At 41.2% G+C, this 15,228-nt stretch overlaps 2 protein-coding genes across 5 annotated transcripts in view; one reads left to right on the top strand and one right to left on the bottom strand.

The window, feature by feature from the left end:
- Positions 1 to 1,790, top strand: part of CFAP44 (cilia and flagella associated protein 44) — a 40,616-nt gene extending 38,826 nt beyond the window's left edge. For both annotated transcript variants that reach the window (XM_035114394.2, XM_035114399.2), the window contains 2 exons: positions 3 to 137; positions 524 to 1,790. In XM_035114394.2, coding sequence (XP_034970285.1) covers positions 3 to 137; positions 524 to 709 — 321 coding nt within the window. In that variant the 3' untranslated portion in view covers positions 710 to 1,790. The remainder of the gene's footprint in view (positions 1 to 2; positions 138 to 523) is intronic.
- Positions 1,791 to 1,983: 193 nt separating this feature from the next.
- Positions 1,984 to 15,228, bottom strand: part of BOC (BOC cell adhesion associated, oncogene regulated) — a 68,271-nt gene continuing 55,026 nt past the window's right edge. For 2 of the 3 annotated variants that reach the window (XM_035114402.2, XM_035114401.2), the window contains exons 9-19: positions 14,534 to 14,693; positions 14,197 to 14,307; positions 13,076 to 13,282; positions 10,791 to 10,972; positions 8,360 to 8,465; positions 6,910 to 7,032; positions 5,962 to 6,183; positions 5,365 to 5,591; positions 4,439 to 4,509; positions 3,514 to 3,680; positions 1,984 to 2,653 (exon numbers count right to left, since the gene is read on the bottom strand). In XM_035114402.2, coding sequence (XP_034970293.2) covers positions 2,472 to 2,653; positions 3,514 to 3,680; positions 4,439 to 4,509; positions 5,365 to 5,591; positions 5,962 to 6,183; positions 6,910 to 7,032; positions 8,360 to 8,465; positions 10,791 to 10,972; positions 13,076 to 13,282; positions 14,197 to 14,307; positions 14,534 to 14,693 — 1,758 coding nt within the window. In that variant the 3' untranslated portion in view covers positions 1,984 to 2,471. The remainder of the gene's footprint in view (positions 2,654 to 3,513; positions 3,681 to 4,438; positions 4,510 to 5,364; positions 5,592 to 5,961; positions 6,184 to 6,909; positions 7,033 to 8,359; positions 8,466 to 10,790; positions 10,973 to 13,075; positions 13,283 to 14,196; positions 14,308 to 14,533; positions 14,694 to 15,228) is intronic. The other variant, XM_035114404.2, reaches the window with a different exon arrangement.

Genomic DNA, 15,228 nt, shown 5'->3' with positions numbered 1-15,228 from the left:
AGGATAAAATTGTTGACCTGCGTCAAGAGTTGATGATGGTGACACAAGAAAATACTGGCAAACTGAAGCAAATGAACACATTTTGTATGGAGAAGATGACACTTGAAACTAAGTTGGACGCACTACAGAATAACCTGGTATGTGCTGCTTTGATCACTTGTTCCTGACTAGCAAGCCAAATAAACTTTTTTCTTGGGCTGCTTTAGAGGTTATAACTGTAAACTGACCCTACTAGCTGCTGTTCTACCTAGGGTGTTATTCATGTTCCTCAGTAACCTGATCCACATTTTCTCTATGGTTTATTCCTTATATTGAATATGTGCCTGCATTTAAATCACAGTGGGTGAGAGGAATGACACAAGCCAATCATCAGAGAAAGTAATTTGCCCAACATCCAGAAGGGTGTGAGCTCCTTGGTAGTATTACGGTCAAAAGTGCTGTAAGTGTTCTGTGCCTGGAGTCTATAAGTAATGTCATTGTTTCATCTGTGATTAAGGGCAGTTGTTGGCTTTTGTTTCTTCAGGGAGCAGAATTCCAAGGGCCTCGCAAAGCAGATATTGAGGAGAAGGAGAAGCTGATTGCATTGGTCCAGTTACAAGCCCAAGAAGCTGAAGTCCTGAAAGAAGAAATCACTCTCCTAAGCAGGAAGGATGGCCGCATCTTTCCACCATCTCAGCCTGGATATCCGCAAGGTGGGATGCTGGATTAAATCCTCTTCATGTCGTTCCCTTGTTCTCACTTTATATGCGTATCAAGCCTATTGCATGAGATTAATTAGCAAGCTAGCCCTTGAGATTTAAGTTTTGTATGATGTGTCCTGGTCTTAAGGCTCTCTCCCTTTTGGCGGAAATTCTGGACCTTTTAATAGCACAGGCCAGGCAGAATATTAAAACTTTTCCTTGCATTAAGCGATTTGATACATTGATGGGAGAAAGTTGCAGCTCTTGAATTGGTCTTTCATATGGCTGTTAAAAGCATAAAGGCACTATTAAGAAAATAGTAGCAACCCCATTCATCTCTCATTTACTTAGTGTACCCCGTTGGCTTTGGGCACGTGGTGTTGGTCAACCCAGGCAGCCTGGCCAAATGGTCAGGGTTGATAAAGGCCAACATCTGGAGGGCACAATTAACCATGCTGTCTTAAAGTCTTCAAATAGATGTTTTACTTCCTGATCCAAATATATGCAAGATCAGGCACAATGGATAGACAGTCTTGTCCTCCTAATCTGGCAATTAGTATCTTGATGCAGATGTGTCTCCATATCTGTACTTTCAACCTGAAACTGTGTTGTTGATAAATACTTATGAGATTGACAATAAAATCTGAGTTTATAGCAATTGTTCTGATGTCCTCATTCAGCCGTGCACCTTATACTTTGTACTGAACTCAGCATTGATTTATTTACTTTTAAAAACATTTCTGTGCCAGACTCTGACTTCAAAGGGCAGCTATTACTTTAAAGAAACAAAAGGTCTCTGTCTGCTCCAGTAGATATTCATGATGCTTAATGAAGTGGTTATAGGTAAAAACCATGTCCTACATGACTCATCTTTCTATAGACTAGAAGCTGATCACATTAATACCCCTAAATTTGCACTGAAACCAGAAGCTTAAAATGTTTAATTTTGAGTGCTAAATTTTCTTCCTTAGTGTTGTCCATTATCTTAAAGAGGTGTGTGTTTGGTGAAAAATGAATGCTAAGGGGAACATGAGGAAAGGAGGCTTTACCTAACTTTACCTCCTTAGAGCCTAAATAAAGCAGATGCATTTGGCAAGTACAAGTTCAGTCAAAGGGAAGAAACAGTCTTTATTTACTAGATGAAGCATGGCATTGGTTTCATTATATAGGCACACTATCACAGAATCTGTGCTTGTATATATTGCTTGTTAATGCAGATAAATATGGTACCTACTTTATATCTTCCAGTAGCACCTTAGAGACCAACTAAGTTTGTCATTGGTATGAGCTTTCGTGTGCATGCACACGAAAGCTCATACCAATGACAAACTTAGTTGGTCTCTAAGGTGCTACTGGAATGAATTTTTCTATTTTATTTTTATTTTGTCTCAACGGCAGACCAACATGGCTACCTACCTGTAACTACTTTATATCTGTTTTCCTTTGGCATTCTGCAATGAGATTCCTCCTGCTGGGAGGCAAGTAAAGACCCTTTCCCATAATCTCACCATTTAGAGACACCTTCTTGCAGCTGGAGAATGCAGCTCTTGCCCTTGTGCTTAGCCTGTTGCTGAGAGTAGGAAGCTGCCTTTTCCAAGTCATGATCTGATGGAAGTACATGCTGTTGCCTCAGTTTATTACCTCTTGTGCATGATGCCATTTCTTTCAGCGTAATTATAGAAGGCAGATACACATCTATTTACAAGTGCATAAATATATAAATAGAGATGTAATACAAAAATAAATAACCCTTTTTCTGTTTAGAATAGTCTTTGTAAGGCAATTAGTTCCCTAACTGGTGCCAGGAAGAGTCTCTAAGGGAACATGCCGTGGCAGGCTGTTCAGATGCTTCTCTGTGCTTCCAGCCAAGCAAGTGTCCACTGTGTTTGGGGGCCACACTTGTCGTTTATCTTGGCAGAAATCTGTCCTCTCTATGTCTTCAACTGGTACTAGACCAAGGCAGCGGGCAGAATCTGGGAAGACAAGGAAGGATAATGAAAGTGTGTCCTTGGTCAGATACCACTATTCTTCAAAACACTTTGAAAGGAATTCACTATGAAAATCCACCAAAAGAGCTTAAATCCCTGCTCTGGAGTTCTCCAGAAGGGTTACTACAATTTGTCAGATAGCAAGCTATGATTTATTACTAAAAATATAAAAAATGAAGTGACATATACTGAAATGCTAAGAATTGCTAGTAAAAGCGATGCCAGTGGAAAATGTCTGCAAATTCTGCCAATTACTGATTAATTCTCAAAAATCACCAATTAATGACAAGTTTCTACTCTGACTTATTCCATTTGCAAGCAAAAGGCATATTAGTAAATGCCAAGTAAGGCTTTGGTAATTGTTTTTGGCATTTCAGACCTGAGATACACTGTTATTTCATGCAGTCATTTCTGTGACACTAACACAAAAATGATTGTGTGAAAGAAGTCTGCAGTAGTATAAAATATTTGACATTTCCCAAATCAAAATTCACTCTCTGACATTTACTGAAATTGATATGGATGCATGCAGTTTTGGGCTGGAGGCACAGCAATGTCATTGGAAAGATGAATCTGCTCCAGTTGCATACTTGGATCTATCTTTCTAGGCTGTATATTTCAAATGCTTGAACATTAGTTTCTGTATATGCCACCATATATAACTTGCAAATAATGCAGAACTTTAACGGAATAGAAAGTCCATGCCTACCATTCTCTCTGCTTTTCACATCAAGGTCCTTCTCTGCCCTGCCCTAGATTTAGAAAGCAGCAACTTTCCTCCAAAGGTTAATGCATAGAAAGCAACAGCAGCAAAAATCTCCTTTTATGGTTCATGTCCCACTGACCTGTATGGAAGACAGGATCCTTCATTATTTCCTTAGTGGAGTTGCCCATTTTGCCTTGGTATTGTTCATGTTGATGGCAGTTGTCATGTTGCTGAAGCAGCTGGTGTGTGGAGTCATCTGGAAGCCCATAGAGAAAAGAATTCTGTTCTGGTCCAGGACTAGGTGACCTAAGTTGCAGGGGAAAAAGCAATTTGAGGACATCATCTTCAATTATCCTCTGATTAACTTCCTCATATACAAGTTAATTCAAGAAACTGAAAAAGGACAGAGTTTGGCAGAGTTCATAGGTTCATTTCCATGCTCATTGTTCTAGGTTCCAGTAGGATATAATCTTACACAACAATATAGTGTGCAATTTCAATTGCGTTGTGATTACTGAGCATTACATTTCGCAGAGGTTATCAAGAGGATGAGGTTGCCATGTATTTTGGAGCAGACAGTGACTAGGTATGATAAGTGATTGATTTCGGTGGGTTAAGGTAGGGTTAACTGGGTTGGGTAATGATCATGAGCTATAACGAAGACAGGAGAGCAGAATTGTGGGGCTAAATTGCTGAGTCATGTTTGGATAATTACCTATTAGGTCATTAATCTGATTCCGAGATGTTCTTTAATCTGCAGTTAGCCTACACACACACAGGCCTGCTACCATAAAATACATTTGTTTGGTCTGCCTCAGTTTAAAAGCAATTAGTGAATCAGTCCTATTGTGCCATCAGTAGCATGAAATTAAAGGACTTCCAATTTCACTTCTATAAAACTTTAAAGGAACAGATTGCCGAACAAAATGTGCTATGAGCTTTGATTTTTTATGGCCCCAATGAAAATAATCTGGCATGACAGAAATGCTGACATAAGAGGCGTTTACATCATTTCTGTGACACTATATTGCCATTACACATGAAGCCTGATGCTAGAGCCATACCTCTGGTGTTCAGCTGGAATATTTCCATTTTGCAGCACCATCCCCTGCAGAAACGCATTGGTCTCATTCTGCTGAGAATAAAAAAAAATACCGGTAAGTTAGAAAAAGAAAAATCTAGAAGATAATTAAAGAGTCAAGATGCCAATGCATGGGATTATGCCAAAGGAGTTCAGCTTTAGATATTCAGAACCATTACTGCTTCTAGGATTATAAAAACTGAGCTGCTTTAGGGAACTGAACTCTACTGCTTCTCTGGGTCTTTGTATACAAATGGCTTCTGAAACCCATTTCTATGGCAGTGGGGAATTTATGTACTGCATTTTAAAAGGATGTGATGCTTTAAAATGTTCATTAATAACCAGTTAGATGCTCAAATGCTATTTATTCCGTCATATTCAGAATCTATAGGTTCAAAATTTTCCGCTTGTCCAAAAGACCTAAAAACAAGACTGACCTCTCCAGGTTTACATTCTGGGAGGAAGGCTTATAACACCTTTGCATCTGCCCCCAGAGGCAGTGGTTGTAAGGACACTGGCAACTGTCCAATGAAGAAACCGTGGCATAGGAGGAACTTAACATCTGGCTGATTCAGCAGCCATTTCCAAATGTGAAGATTCAGCTGCAGAGTGGCAACTGGAACAGTGAACGCTAGGGGAAAGCTTATATAAATAGTGTATTTGCCCTGCCATACTTTATTGCATTTTTAAATATATTGTTAAGTCACGATGAGAACTTTGGTTAGTCAGCAGGGTATATAATCTCTAAATAAATTTTAGTCTGGGAACTGAAGTTTCTGGCAAAGCATTTTCCTTCCTCTTCTGCCTCCTGAGGCAGAAACAGAACACTAGGCATTGGGCTTTGCAATGAGCCATTATTCAGGGCAAGGAGATAAAAAAACATCCCCTGCTGTTGCTAAATAAATTTACCTGTTGAACCTCATCTGGGCTGTAATCCTGTGACTTTGTGTTGGGATATCCAATTGTAGCTGAGGGGAAATGGCCATTGGCTCCCTGGTGTGCTGGCAGATGCATGCCATTCGCATAACGCAGCCCATTAGCTTGAGGAGTGGAGACCCCTTGCAGGGGCACCATGGTGTACTGGCAAGAGGACACCAGCACCCCGGCACCAGGAAAACCCAGGTCTATGCTCTGCTCTGAAAAGACAAAATAATATACAGTACATATTAAGACTGAACACCGACATAACATGAGCTGCTGCTATAACTGGAAACACTGCAGACATAGCCATTGGGGAAGAAAAAGAAAACAGGGAAAAACATCCTGAGGACAGTATAGAATATCTTTGGACCTTGGTTACGAGTGGGCTTTTTAAGGCCACAGAGCCAATTCAGACAGTCTTATGTTCATCAAATGACTTTAGGAAGTCAAAATTTAATCACATGCACATGTAAAGTTATTTGAGGACTGGGTGGTTTCCCTTATTGTAGCTCATAACCTCCAATCAAAGTTGTGTGTGTGCCCTTTGTTTCAGAGTTACAGGTACCTTTTTAAAAAGTCACTTACTCTGCTTGGACCAAGCCCTCCAAAGGCAAAATGGAATGAATGCCACAATGATGAGAACGATGGAGCCCAGCACCACCCCTACAATCAAGTATGGTAGATCACTGGAGCGAGCCACCATGGCCCCTGCCCCTAAGAAATTGTGGCCACTGTTGGGTGGGGGGTGATGTATCGTAGATACTGTAGATGGTGGGAGGCGACCAGGCACTCCTGCAGATTTGCGAGCTTCAAGAGAAAGAAAAGCATAGTTAAGATCTTTACTACACAATCTTTCAGTCTCAACATAGTTCTCTCAATATGTTGTTATTATTATTAATTAAATTTCTATACCGTCCTTCATCCAAGGATCACATAAAAATACATAACATAGTAATAAACAAACAAAATACACCCCCCCTTTTTTAGAAGGCCATAGACTTGTTTAAGCAGTCAGAGGCCTACGTAAAGAGAAACGTTTTTCCTGGCACCTAAAGATATGTAGCTAAGATGCGAGGCAGCCTCCCTGGGAAGAGCATTCCACATATTGCAGCTTCTTCATAGTTTATGAACCTAGTTTGGATTCATTGCTCAGCCCATTTTTGCCTCTTGCTCTGCCCAATGCTGGCACATGGCCTCCATAAGGTGGCTCAGAAGGGAATGGGAGGAAAAAAAGGTTCCCCACTCCTGACTTACTGCATAATATCCAGTTGAGTCACTTTTTTCACCAATGGGGGGGGGGGACTTATACTTAGCCTTCAAATTCTGCAGTTAATGAATGAATTTTTATCACCAGAACTCCTCCCTTTCCTTAGTTTCATATTATTTGCTCTCCTAATCAGTTTCTCACACGTATCTTACAATCACCCATGGATAATATATTTCTAAACTTCCTGATCTCTTCACAAGCTTATTCATATTGCAAAGTGAAAAAGGAGCATCTGAGATGCCTGAATATAGCGTTGGACTAGTTACCTTTTGTTTCACACATCATCACATTACTGAATTCACTCTCCCCACCCTCATTGAAGCACTGCATCTTAATGTCATATGAAGTCTCTGGCTGGAGGTGGCTGATAGAATGCCAGTACCTGTCGCCTGAAGAGGAAGCAATATACACACAAGTGTCATTTTCCTTTTATTCACACCTATATCCCAATGCCATAAACGGATCACTGTATTATCACACAGCAATATAGACATGGGACAGTTAACAGCAAACACAAATTTTTCCCACACTTGCTGGGAAATGCCTATTATTATTTCAATTTATATACCACCCTTTATCAAAAGATCCCAGGGTGGTGAACAACTTTAACAGCACACTTCAGAGCACCAATAATAAAAACATAATAAAAATAATAACAACAGACAGCATAATAAAACAATCATAATAACAAGTCATAGATTATTTAATAGTCTAAGGCAGGGGTCAGCAAACTTTTTCAGCAGGGGGCCGGTCCACTGTCCCTCAGACCTTGTGGGGGGCAGGACTATATTTTGAAAAAAATATGAACAAATTCCTATGCCCCACAAATAACCCAGAGATTATTCTACACATAACCCAGAGATTATTCTACACATAACCCAGAGATTATTCTACACATTCTACTCATGTAAAAACATGCTGATTCTCAGACTGTTCGCGGGCCGGAATTAGAAGGTGCTTGGGCCGCATCCGGCCCCCGGGCCTTAGTTTGGGGATCCCTGGTCTAAGGCCTGGTTAAAGAGGAATGCTTTTGCCTGGTGCCTAAAGACATGTTAATGAAGGTGCCAGGCGAGCCTCTCTGGGGAGAGCATTCCACAGTTGGGGAGCTACCACAGGAAAGGCCCGTTCTTGTGTTGCCTCCCTCTGAACCTCTCGGGGACGGGGACATAGTACTGAAAGGGCTTCTGTGTCGCTGTGACTAGTCAGAAGTACAGTAGCTGAATCTTCACACCACCTAGCCAAGAGGCCTTTCCTCTCAATGTAAACAATTTATTATATTTATATCCCTCTGTTGCTCCAAGGAGCTCAATGGCTCCCCATCTCCGTTTTATCTTCACAGCAAGTCAATGAGTCACCCAGAGAGCTTCAACTGAGTAGCCCTTTTCATATAAACACTTTGCAGTGGGGGACTCGGAACACTCTTTTCTTTTCTTTTCTTTGTCCCAGAGGTTTCCTCGCAAAAAAGTTGCTCTTTAAAGTTGGAGCGCAACAAATGGCAATTTGGGTTTTACGCAGATTGGAATTTGCTCTGAATTCAGCTTTAAAGAGCGAGTTTTCATGAGGAAAGTTCCAGGGCAAAAAAGGGCACTTGGATATGGAGCTTTAAAGTGCAGCCTGTGCCTGGGAAAAGGGCAGAAAAGGTAAGTGTGGATAAGCCCTCAGTAGACTATTTGGGACAATTAACATTTGGGGCCCCACCAGCCGACGTGTCCTTACCTTCTACTGTATCCCTCTTGTAATCACTGTCATTGTCACTGTCAGTTGGTCGATAATAGATGTAAAAACCGTGAATTGGAGTATTGTTATTGCTGGCTGGAATGTACTATAGAAAGGAGCAAAAAGCAGAAATCAACAAAAGTGTTGGTGTTCATCGCAGAGGCAGAGAATGAGGCAGGACTGGGCAGACTTCTAGATTGTGGGATTTATTTCACTGTGTACTGGAACACCAAGATCTGACAACAGATCTTGAGGTTGAATCCTGACAAGACAGAAGTACTGTTCTTGGGTGACAGGAGGTGGGCTGGTGTGGAGGACTCCCTGGTCTTGAATGGGGTAACTGTGCCCCTGAAGGACCAGGTGCGCAGCCTGGGAGTCATTTGGACTCACAGCTGTCCATGGAGGCACAGGTTAATTCTGTGTCTAGGGCAGCTGTCTATTCCCAACATTCAGCCCGGACACTGAGATCCAGCACCGAGGGCCTTCTGGCGGTTCCCTCATTGCGAGGTTACAGGGAACCAGACAGAGGGCCTTCTCGGTAGTGGCACCCGCCCTGTGGAACGCCCTCCCAGCAGATGTCAAGGCAATAAGTAACTATTTTACTTTTAGAAGACAACTGAAGGTGGCCCTGTTTAGGGAAGTTTTTAATGTTTGATGCTGTACTGTTTTTAATATTCGGTTGGAAGCCGCCCAGAGTGGCTGGGGAAACCCAGCCAGATGGGCGGGGTATAAATAAATTATTATTATTATTATTATTATTATTATTATTATTATTATTATTATTATAATGTTAATGAGTGGAGCCAGGTGCAAAATGTATTTGTGGAGGCTTTTTAAGGAATAGGGCATTATGCAGCTTCAGTACAGTATTGTGATCCTCAGTAAAGCTGCACCCAAGGCTTAAATATTTTGCACAAGTTTGCACTTTGATGTTCTCTCTCATCATATGATGAATTGAACTATATATCTTGTTCTTTAAGCCCTGAACACTGTTATTTGCCAGGTGAGGAAAAGAGTTTTAAAAAATCCATTATGATAACATAGGATATGATAGCACTATAATTATCACTGTGATAGAACTCCTACTTTCACCAAAAAGAGTGTTATGGCTCTAGGGACAAGTTGCTGGGTATGTCATCTCTCTAGTGGAAGATATGGAAAAAAGAAATACCCAGCAATTTGTGCCTACAACCAATTGCTGTCTTGTTTGTTTAAAACAGTTCTCAAAACTGTAGGGCAGATACATGTCCTAAAGCAGGCCGCTATTTCTCACTGTCAATCTTCAGCTCACTACTCATTTTGTACTGCATCTGAGCAGAGATACCCAAGCCCAGTACAGTCAATACTAATCGGCAGTATATCACTAGTTGTTTTGTTTCCTAGTCCTGTGACTTGAAATCATTAGTGGATGATGTCAGGGATTTACACAGAGACTGTCATATATGCATGCAAACTACCTGGCAAGTGTTCTATCATTAAGCTACATATCCCTGGGGACCTCTTTCTACTCTTCCCCTTTTCTATGTATCCATCATTTGCCCACTCATTCCTTCTTCCTGCTGTTGTGTTCATATTAGCCACTCAGAATCCATTGTTTGCAATGGATTTTCCCACAGGCAGGAAAATAGAGATGATTTGGGGCTGATGCATGAGACTCTACTAGCAATAAGCAGTTTGATAACTTTTTTTAACATGCCTGCACTGACTATTCCCAGGCATAGGATATTGCAGTAGGACAGGCATCCCCAAACTGCGGCCCTCCAGATGATTTGGCCTACAACTCCCATGATCCCTAGCTAACAGGACCAGTGGTCGGGGAAGATGGGAATTGTAGTCCAAAACATCTGGAGGGCTGAAGTTTGGGGATGCCTGCAGTAGGAGAACAGGAGAAATAATGGGAAACTTTCCCACAATTGCTACAAACTAGGGGGGGGGGAATGTACAGCTATAAAGGCACATATTTGTGTTTCTTTAGCTAAAAGATACTTCTCTGTAGAGGTTTGAGAACGTCTGTTTCAAAATGAATGCCAATATTAAAGATACCGTATATGTGGACATTGCAGAGGCTGGAAAGTGCTACATATGATGGGTGGGTATATATGAGAGGAATAATACTGCTCATTTATAGAATTTTTAACTGAAATGCAATGAACACAAACGATCTAAGCCACAAAGTCAATAAAATCAAATGTGTGCTTGAGTGTTGAAACACAGAACAGTGACTGTATTGAAGTGTCCAGCACAACAGAGTAGAAGAAGGGAAGCAACAGAGAAATTCAAGGTAGTGATACAGTAATTAAAATTTGGCACTAAATAGTATCAGCATGTTAACAGGAATAATGTTGTAAGAAATCCTGTGCAATTTTACTGAGCACAGGATAACTGTCCTATTTTTTGAATTCTAGTCCCAGCTCCTGCCTCCCCTGCTTACCATCCACTTCAGCATTATGGTGGTCTCATTGATGGCGTCCGTGAAGGTGATGTATGGCCCTGTGACAGGGCGCTCATATACACGGTTGCTGTAGCCTGATACCACATGTGGTTTAGATGGAGCACTTGGCTCACTCTCCCCCAGTATGTTCAGTGCTCGCACTCGAAATTTGTAGGATGTGCCTAGAATATGGAATGGAGAAACAATGCAGGAGAAAAGTGAGGAGACCTCTGACCTTTGTATTTTCCTTGTTCATCTCTTCCTGAAAACTCAGACATTCCACATTAGCAGGTGGCAAGATCCGGTGTTTCCTGACCCAATGAACTAAGAAACAAAATAGCAACAAAAGTCTATACGCAGGGCTTTCTTGCTGCCCCAGACAATGACTGCTTTTTAAAAGGTTCAGGTGTTTTTTTAACCTGGTCAAGAGATCACATTTTCTACCTTACTTCAGATGCACAGAAGAGTGTTAATGTACATGCTACATGCCAACAAGTGTAAAAAATAGTTGAACTATGGCTTTCATCTTTGCATGAAAAGATGCTTTAGGGTGGAAGTTTGGAGAGTGGAGAAATGGATACAAGGACACATGCAGTTAACCATTTTTCTTCCTGCCATTTCTTCAAAATTATATTTGTGAGGCTAAACAAAGGCTTGAAATCTTGCAGTGAGGGAAGGTACCATACTAGAGAAGTGGGTGACTTTGTAGAGCTATAAAACATGTAGAGAGTACATGAGGAAATAAAAAAGATAATAAGTACTTCTATAGAAAAGAAACCAGAGGCTTATCTATTGGGCCTACTGGGGAAAGATATTCCAAAGGATAGGAAAACAATTTTCTTGTATGCCACAGCAGCAGCGAGAACGGTACTAGCAAGTAAATGGAAAAGTAAAGTAATCCCCTCAAAAGAGGAGTGGCTATGCAAAATGAGTGATTACATACAATTAGCAAAATTAACAGCAGCCATAAGGCTACAGTCAAACCAATTATTAAGATTAGAATGGGAATATTTTGAACAATATATGGAAAAACACTGTTCACAAAAAACACGTTGATATGCATAGATTAAGGTAATAGAGTTATAAGAAGCTTATAAGAAGAATGATGCTCAAAAGGATATAACAGAAAATCTAGAAAGGAAATGCAATGCAAATATTCAATATAATTTACAATAGAAATTGGGATGGAGTGGAGGGGAGTCAAGGTGGGTGGAGGGTGTTGTGTTGTGTTACGTTATGTAAGGTTATGTTAAGTAATGATATGTGTTAGTCTAGTCATGTTTTATGTACAGTGGTGCAAGATGACTTTAATTCATTCCGCAAGTCAATTTGTTTTGCGAAAAATTCGTCTTGCGAATCGCGGTTTCCCATAGGAATGCATTGAAATTTCTTTTTTTGCCCATAGGAACGCATTAATTAAATTTCATTGCATTCCTATGGGAAACCGCGATTCGCAAGACGAATTTTTCGCAAAATGAATTCGTCTTGTGAGTCACCATCAGATCGCAAGACGCATTCGTCTTGCGAAAAATTCATCTTGCAGGGCATTCGTCTTGTGAGGTACCACTGTATTTAATTCGTGTTTTTTTGTATTGTTGAACATTAAGAAAAACAAACCAACAACTGTAGACTTGGGCATGGGCGTGGCCAGGCTTTATGTTAGAGGGGCAGAACCTCAGTTAGTTGTTTTGTATTGATTTACCTGGTTTAGGAGGGGCAGCTGCCCCTCCCTGCCCCCCTTTGGCTACAGCCTTGGATTTGGGAAGGACCCCCTGCTTAATATAGGACTCCTGCAACTACAGCATCTCTGTGGACACCCCCCCTGGCAGCTTCAACTTAAATACCTTCGGCAGTGAGCCCATCATCTCCTGAGACAATCTGTTCCACTTGAAGTGGGGAAACAGCAAGCAGGGAAAGGGTTAAGCTTCCGCTCACATGCACCCACGTTTCCGTTCCTAACTGACCCATCTGCGGTAGCTTTCCATGTGAAAAAAGAGAATTGTTGGGCTGCCATTAGATACATTTGCAGGTAATATGTAGTTTGGCACGGATGCAGTGATTCAAAGCTTTTGGTCTCCACAGAATAATTTCAGGATTAAAGAAAGCATCTGCAGAATTTCACATTTCTCTGGAAGAGGACCATGAATTACTAATCAACTCTGAAATGACCTTTTCTCCTTGGCATGGGTAATGGCATCTGTAGCAGCAGGCAAAATATGAAGCCACTATTAAGTCTTTCCAAGGACCGTAGAAAGCCTATATGCTGGGAATAGAAGATCTCCTACCTTTCTCTAGTCCTGCAATTTCCACAGAGAGACGAGATGGGTGGATGTCACTTGTGGCCAGCACCCAGTCCCCCAGCTTCTTCAGTTTCTTATATTCTACTCGGAATGACTGAATGGGGAAGCCTCCATTTCCACGAGGGATCCAAGTCACATAGACAGATGTCTCAGATGCTATCGAGATGGTCGGTCGATCTGGAGCCTCAGGAGCTGTAGGGAAAAGAAGAATAACAATAGCAGATATACAACCAGTTTTAGATTGGGAAAGCTGGGCTGTAGTGAACCTTCCTTGCAAGATTAAATAGTGTGCTAGAGAGAGGGGGAAGACAAATGGAGATATATGGTATATATTTTTATATTTTAAACCACCCTATGATTCTTGGATGAAGGGCATTATAGAAATTTAAATAATAATAATAATAATAATAATAATAATAATAATAATAATAATAATAATGGTGCACACATGCACAAGTTGGGCTCAGTAAAAAGTGTCCTCTTGAAATTGCATATTTTTTCAAGGTTCCTCCCACTGCAACAATCATAATCAAATCACTATTTGTTGAACTGTTGTATGGAGCGTGGAGCAAGCTTGTTTTCTCCTGCTCTGGTGGGTAAGACCTGAACCAATGGCTTCGAGTTACAAGGAAGGAGATTCTGACTAAACATCAGGAAGAACTTTCTGACAGTAAGAACTGTTTGACAGTGGAACAGACTCCCTCGGAAGGTAGTGGACTCTCCTTCCTCTGCTTTTAAGCAAAGGTTGGATGACCATCTGTCATCGATGCTTTAGTTCAGATTCCTGCATTACAGGGGATTGCACTAGATGACCCTCAGGGTCCCTTCCAACTCTACAATTCTATGATTCGCTCACTATCATATTACTAGATTGTTTGTATGATAGGTGCTTGTTGCCAGTAAAACAGACTTTGAAGAGCAACATGGCCTAATAAGGACTGACTGGACAGAAGCAGCAGAGATAAGCAAACTCCCTTCCTGTTGCTGTGCCAGGCTTGTCTTTTTCTCATTCACACCACCATCTTTCCCAGCTCTCCTCCCCCGAGAATAATCAGACTTCTAGAGCCAAAAAACCCTTTCTGCTGCAAGTCTAAAAATGGCCTTACGGGACAGGCGAGTATTGTCGGATTGGTTGCTGCTCCGAGAACTGGTGCCAGGGTCATCCTTCTGAATCTGCTGCTCTTTGCTGGCTATGATATCTGGTTTGGGTCGGCGTCCTAAGCAAGACAAAAATAGCAAAGATGGCATGAGATAAACTTTTAGTATCTTATTGCTCTGAATGATAAACTTCACCAACATTCTGTGGCGGCTTACATTCCATGGATGTAACTGCGTTTTATTAACATTATTATTGTTAACGAAAGCAAATTTCTAAATGACAAAGCCTTCAGCATCAGGACAAGGAGAGAATTTACAACTCATGGGAAAGTACTACATCTTTACCGGTCCTGAAGGTCACCATTGCTGTCTGCCCTTCTCCAGCACAGTTGTAGGCAGACATCTCCACCTCATACAAACTTCCTGGGTCCAGTTTTATTAGAGTCAGATGATGCTGGTTGGCAGGAACATCCCTGACTGTCCAGCTGTCTGAAGAATTCATTACCTGTTGAAGGACAAGGAACAAGCACACCTATGAGTGGATTCAATTGCCTTCACCTTATTATGGATAAAAGGGTTATTGAGCATTTTCAGCCAAAGCAAGATCTAAATAAACTTGTTGCTGGCACCTGTCTGTTTTGAGAGACAATAGAGTGCAGGGATGAAGTCAAACTGCTGTGTTAGTGAATAAGCACCAAATACCTGCACCTCCCCACCTCACAAGGAGGATGGGGAATCCCTAACATAGAAACATATTATAGGGCAAATCAAATACGACATATAATCCCGTACATACTGGAAGATGAGACAAAACAATGGATACACTTAGAGAGAGACACAATTGAAAATATCAGCACCACAGCATACCCATTCCTCCCAAACAAACTAAGAAAGATCCCCACAACACTTAATAGGTACACACAAACCATGTTCAAAGCATGGAAAACAGAAACGGACAAACTATCCCCAACCACATCCCCACTACTCCCCCTGGTCTACCATCCATTATTCCACCATGCAGCACAAAACATCCAAACTAA

This window comes from Zootoca vivipara, chromosome 4, assembly GCF_963506605.1.
Source record: "Zootoca vivipara chromosome 4, rZooViv1.1, whole genome shotgun sequence".
Lineage (NCBI taxonomy): Eukaryota > Metazoa > Chordata > Lepidosauria > Squamata > Lacertidae > Zootoca > Zootoca vivipara.
This window is presented reverse-complemented; position numbering and strand designations above follow the sequence as displayed.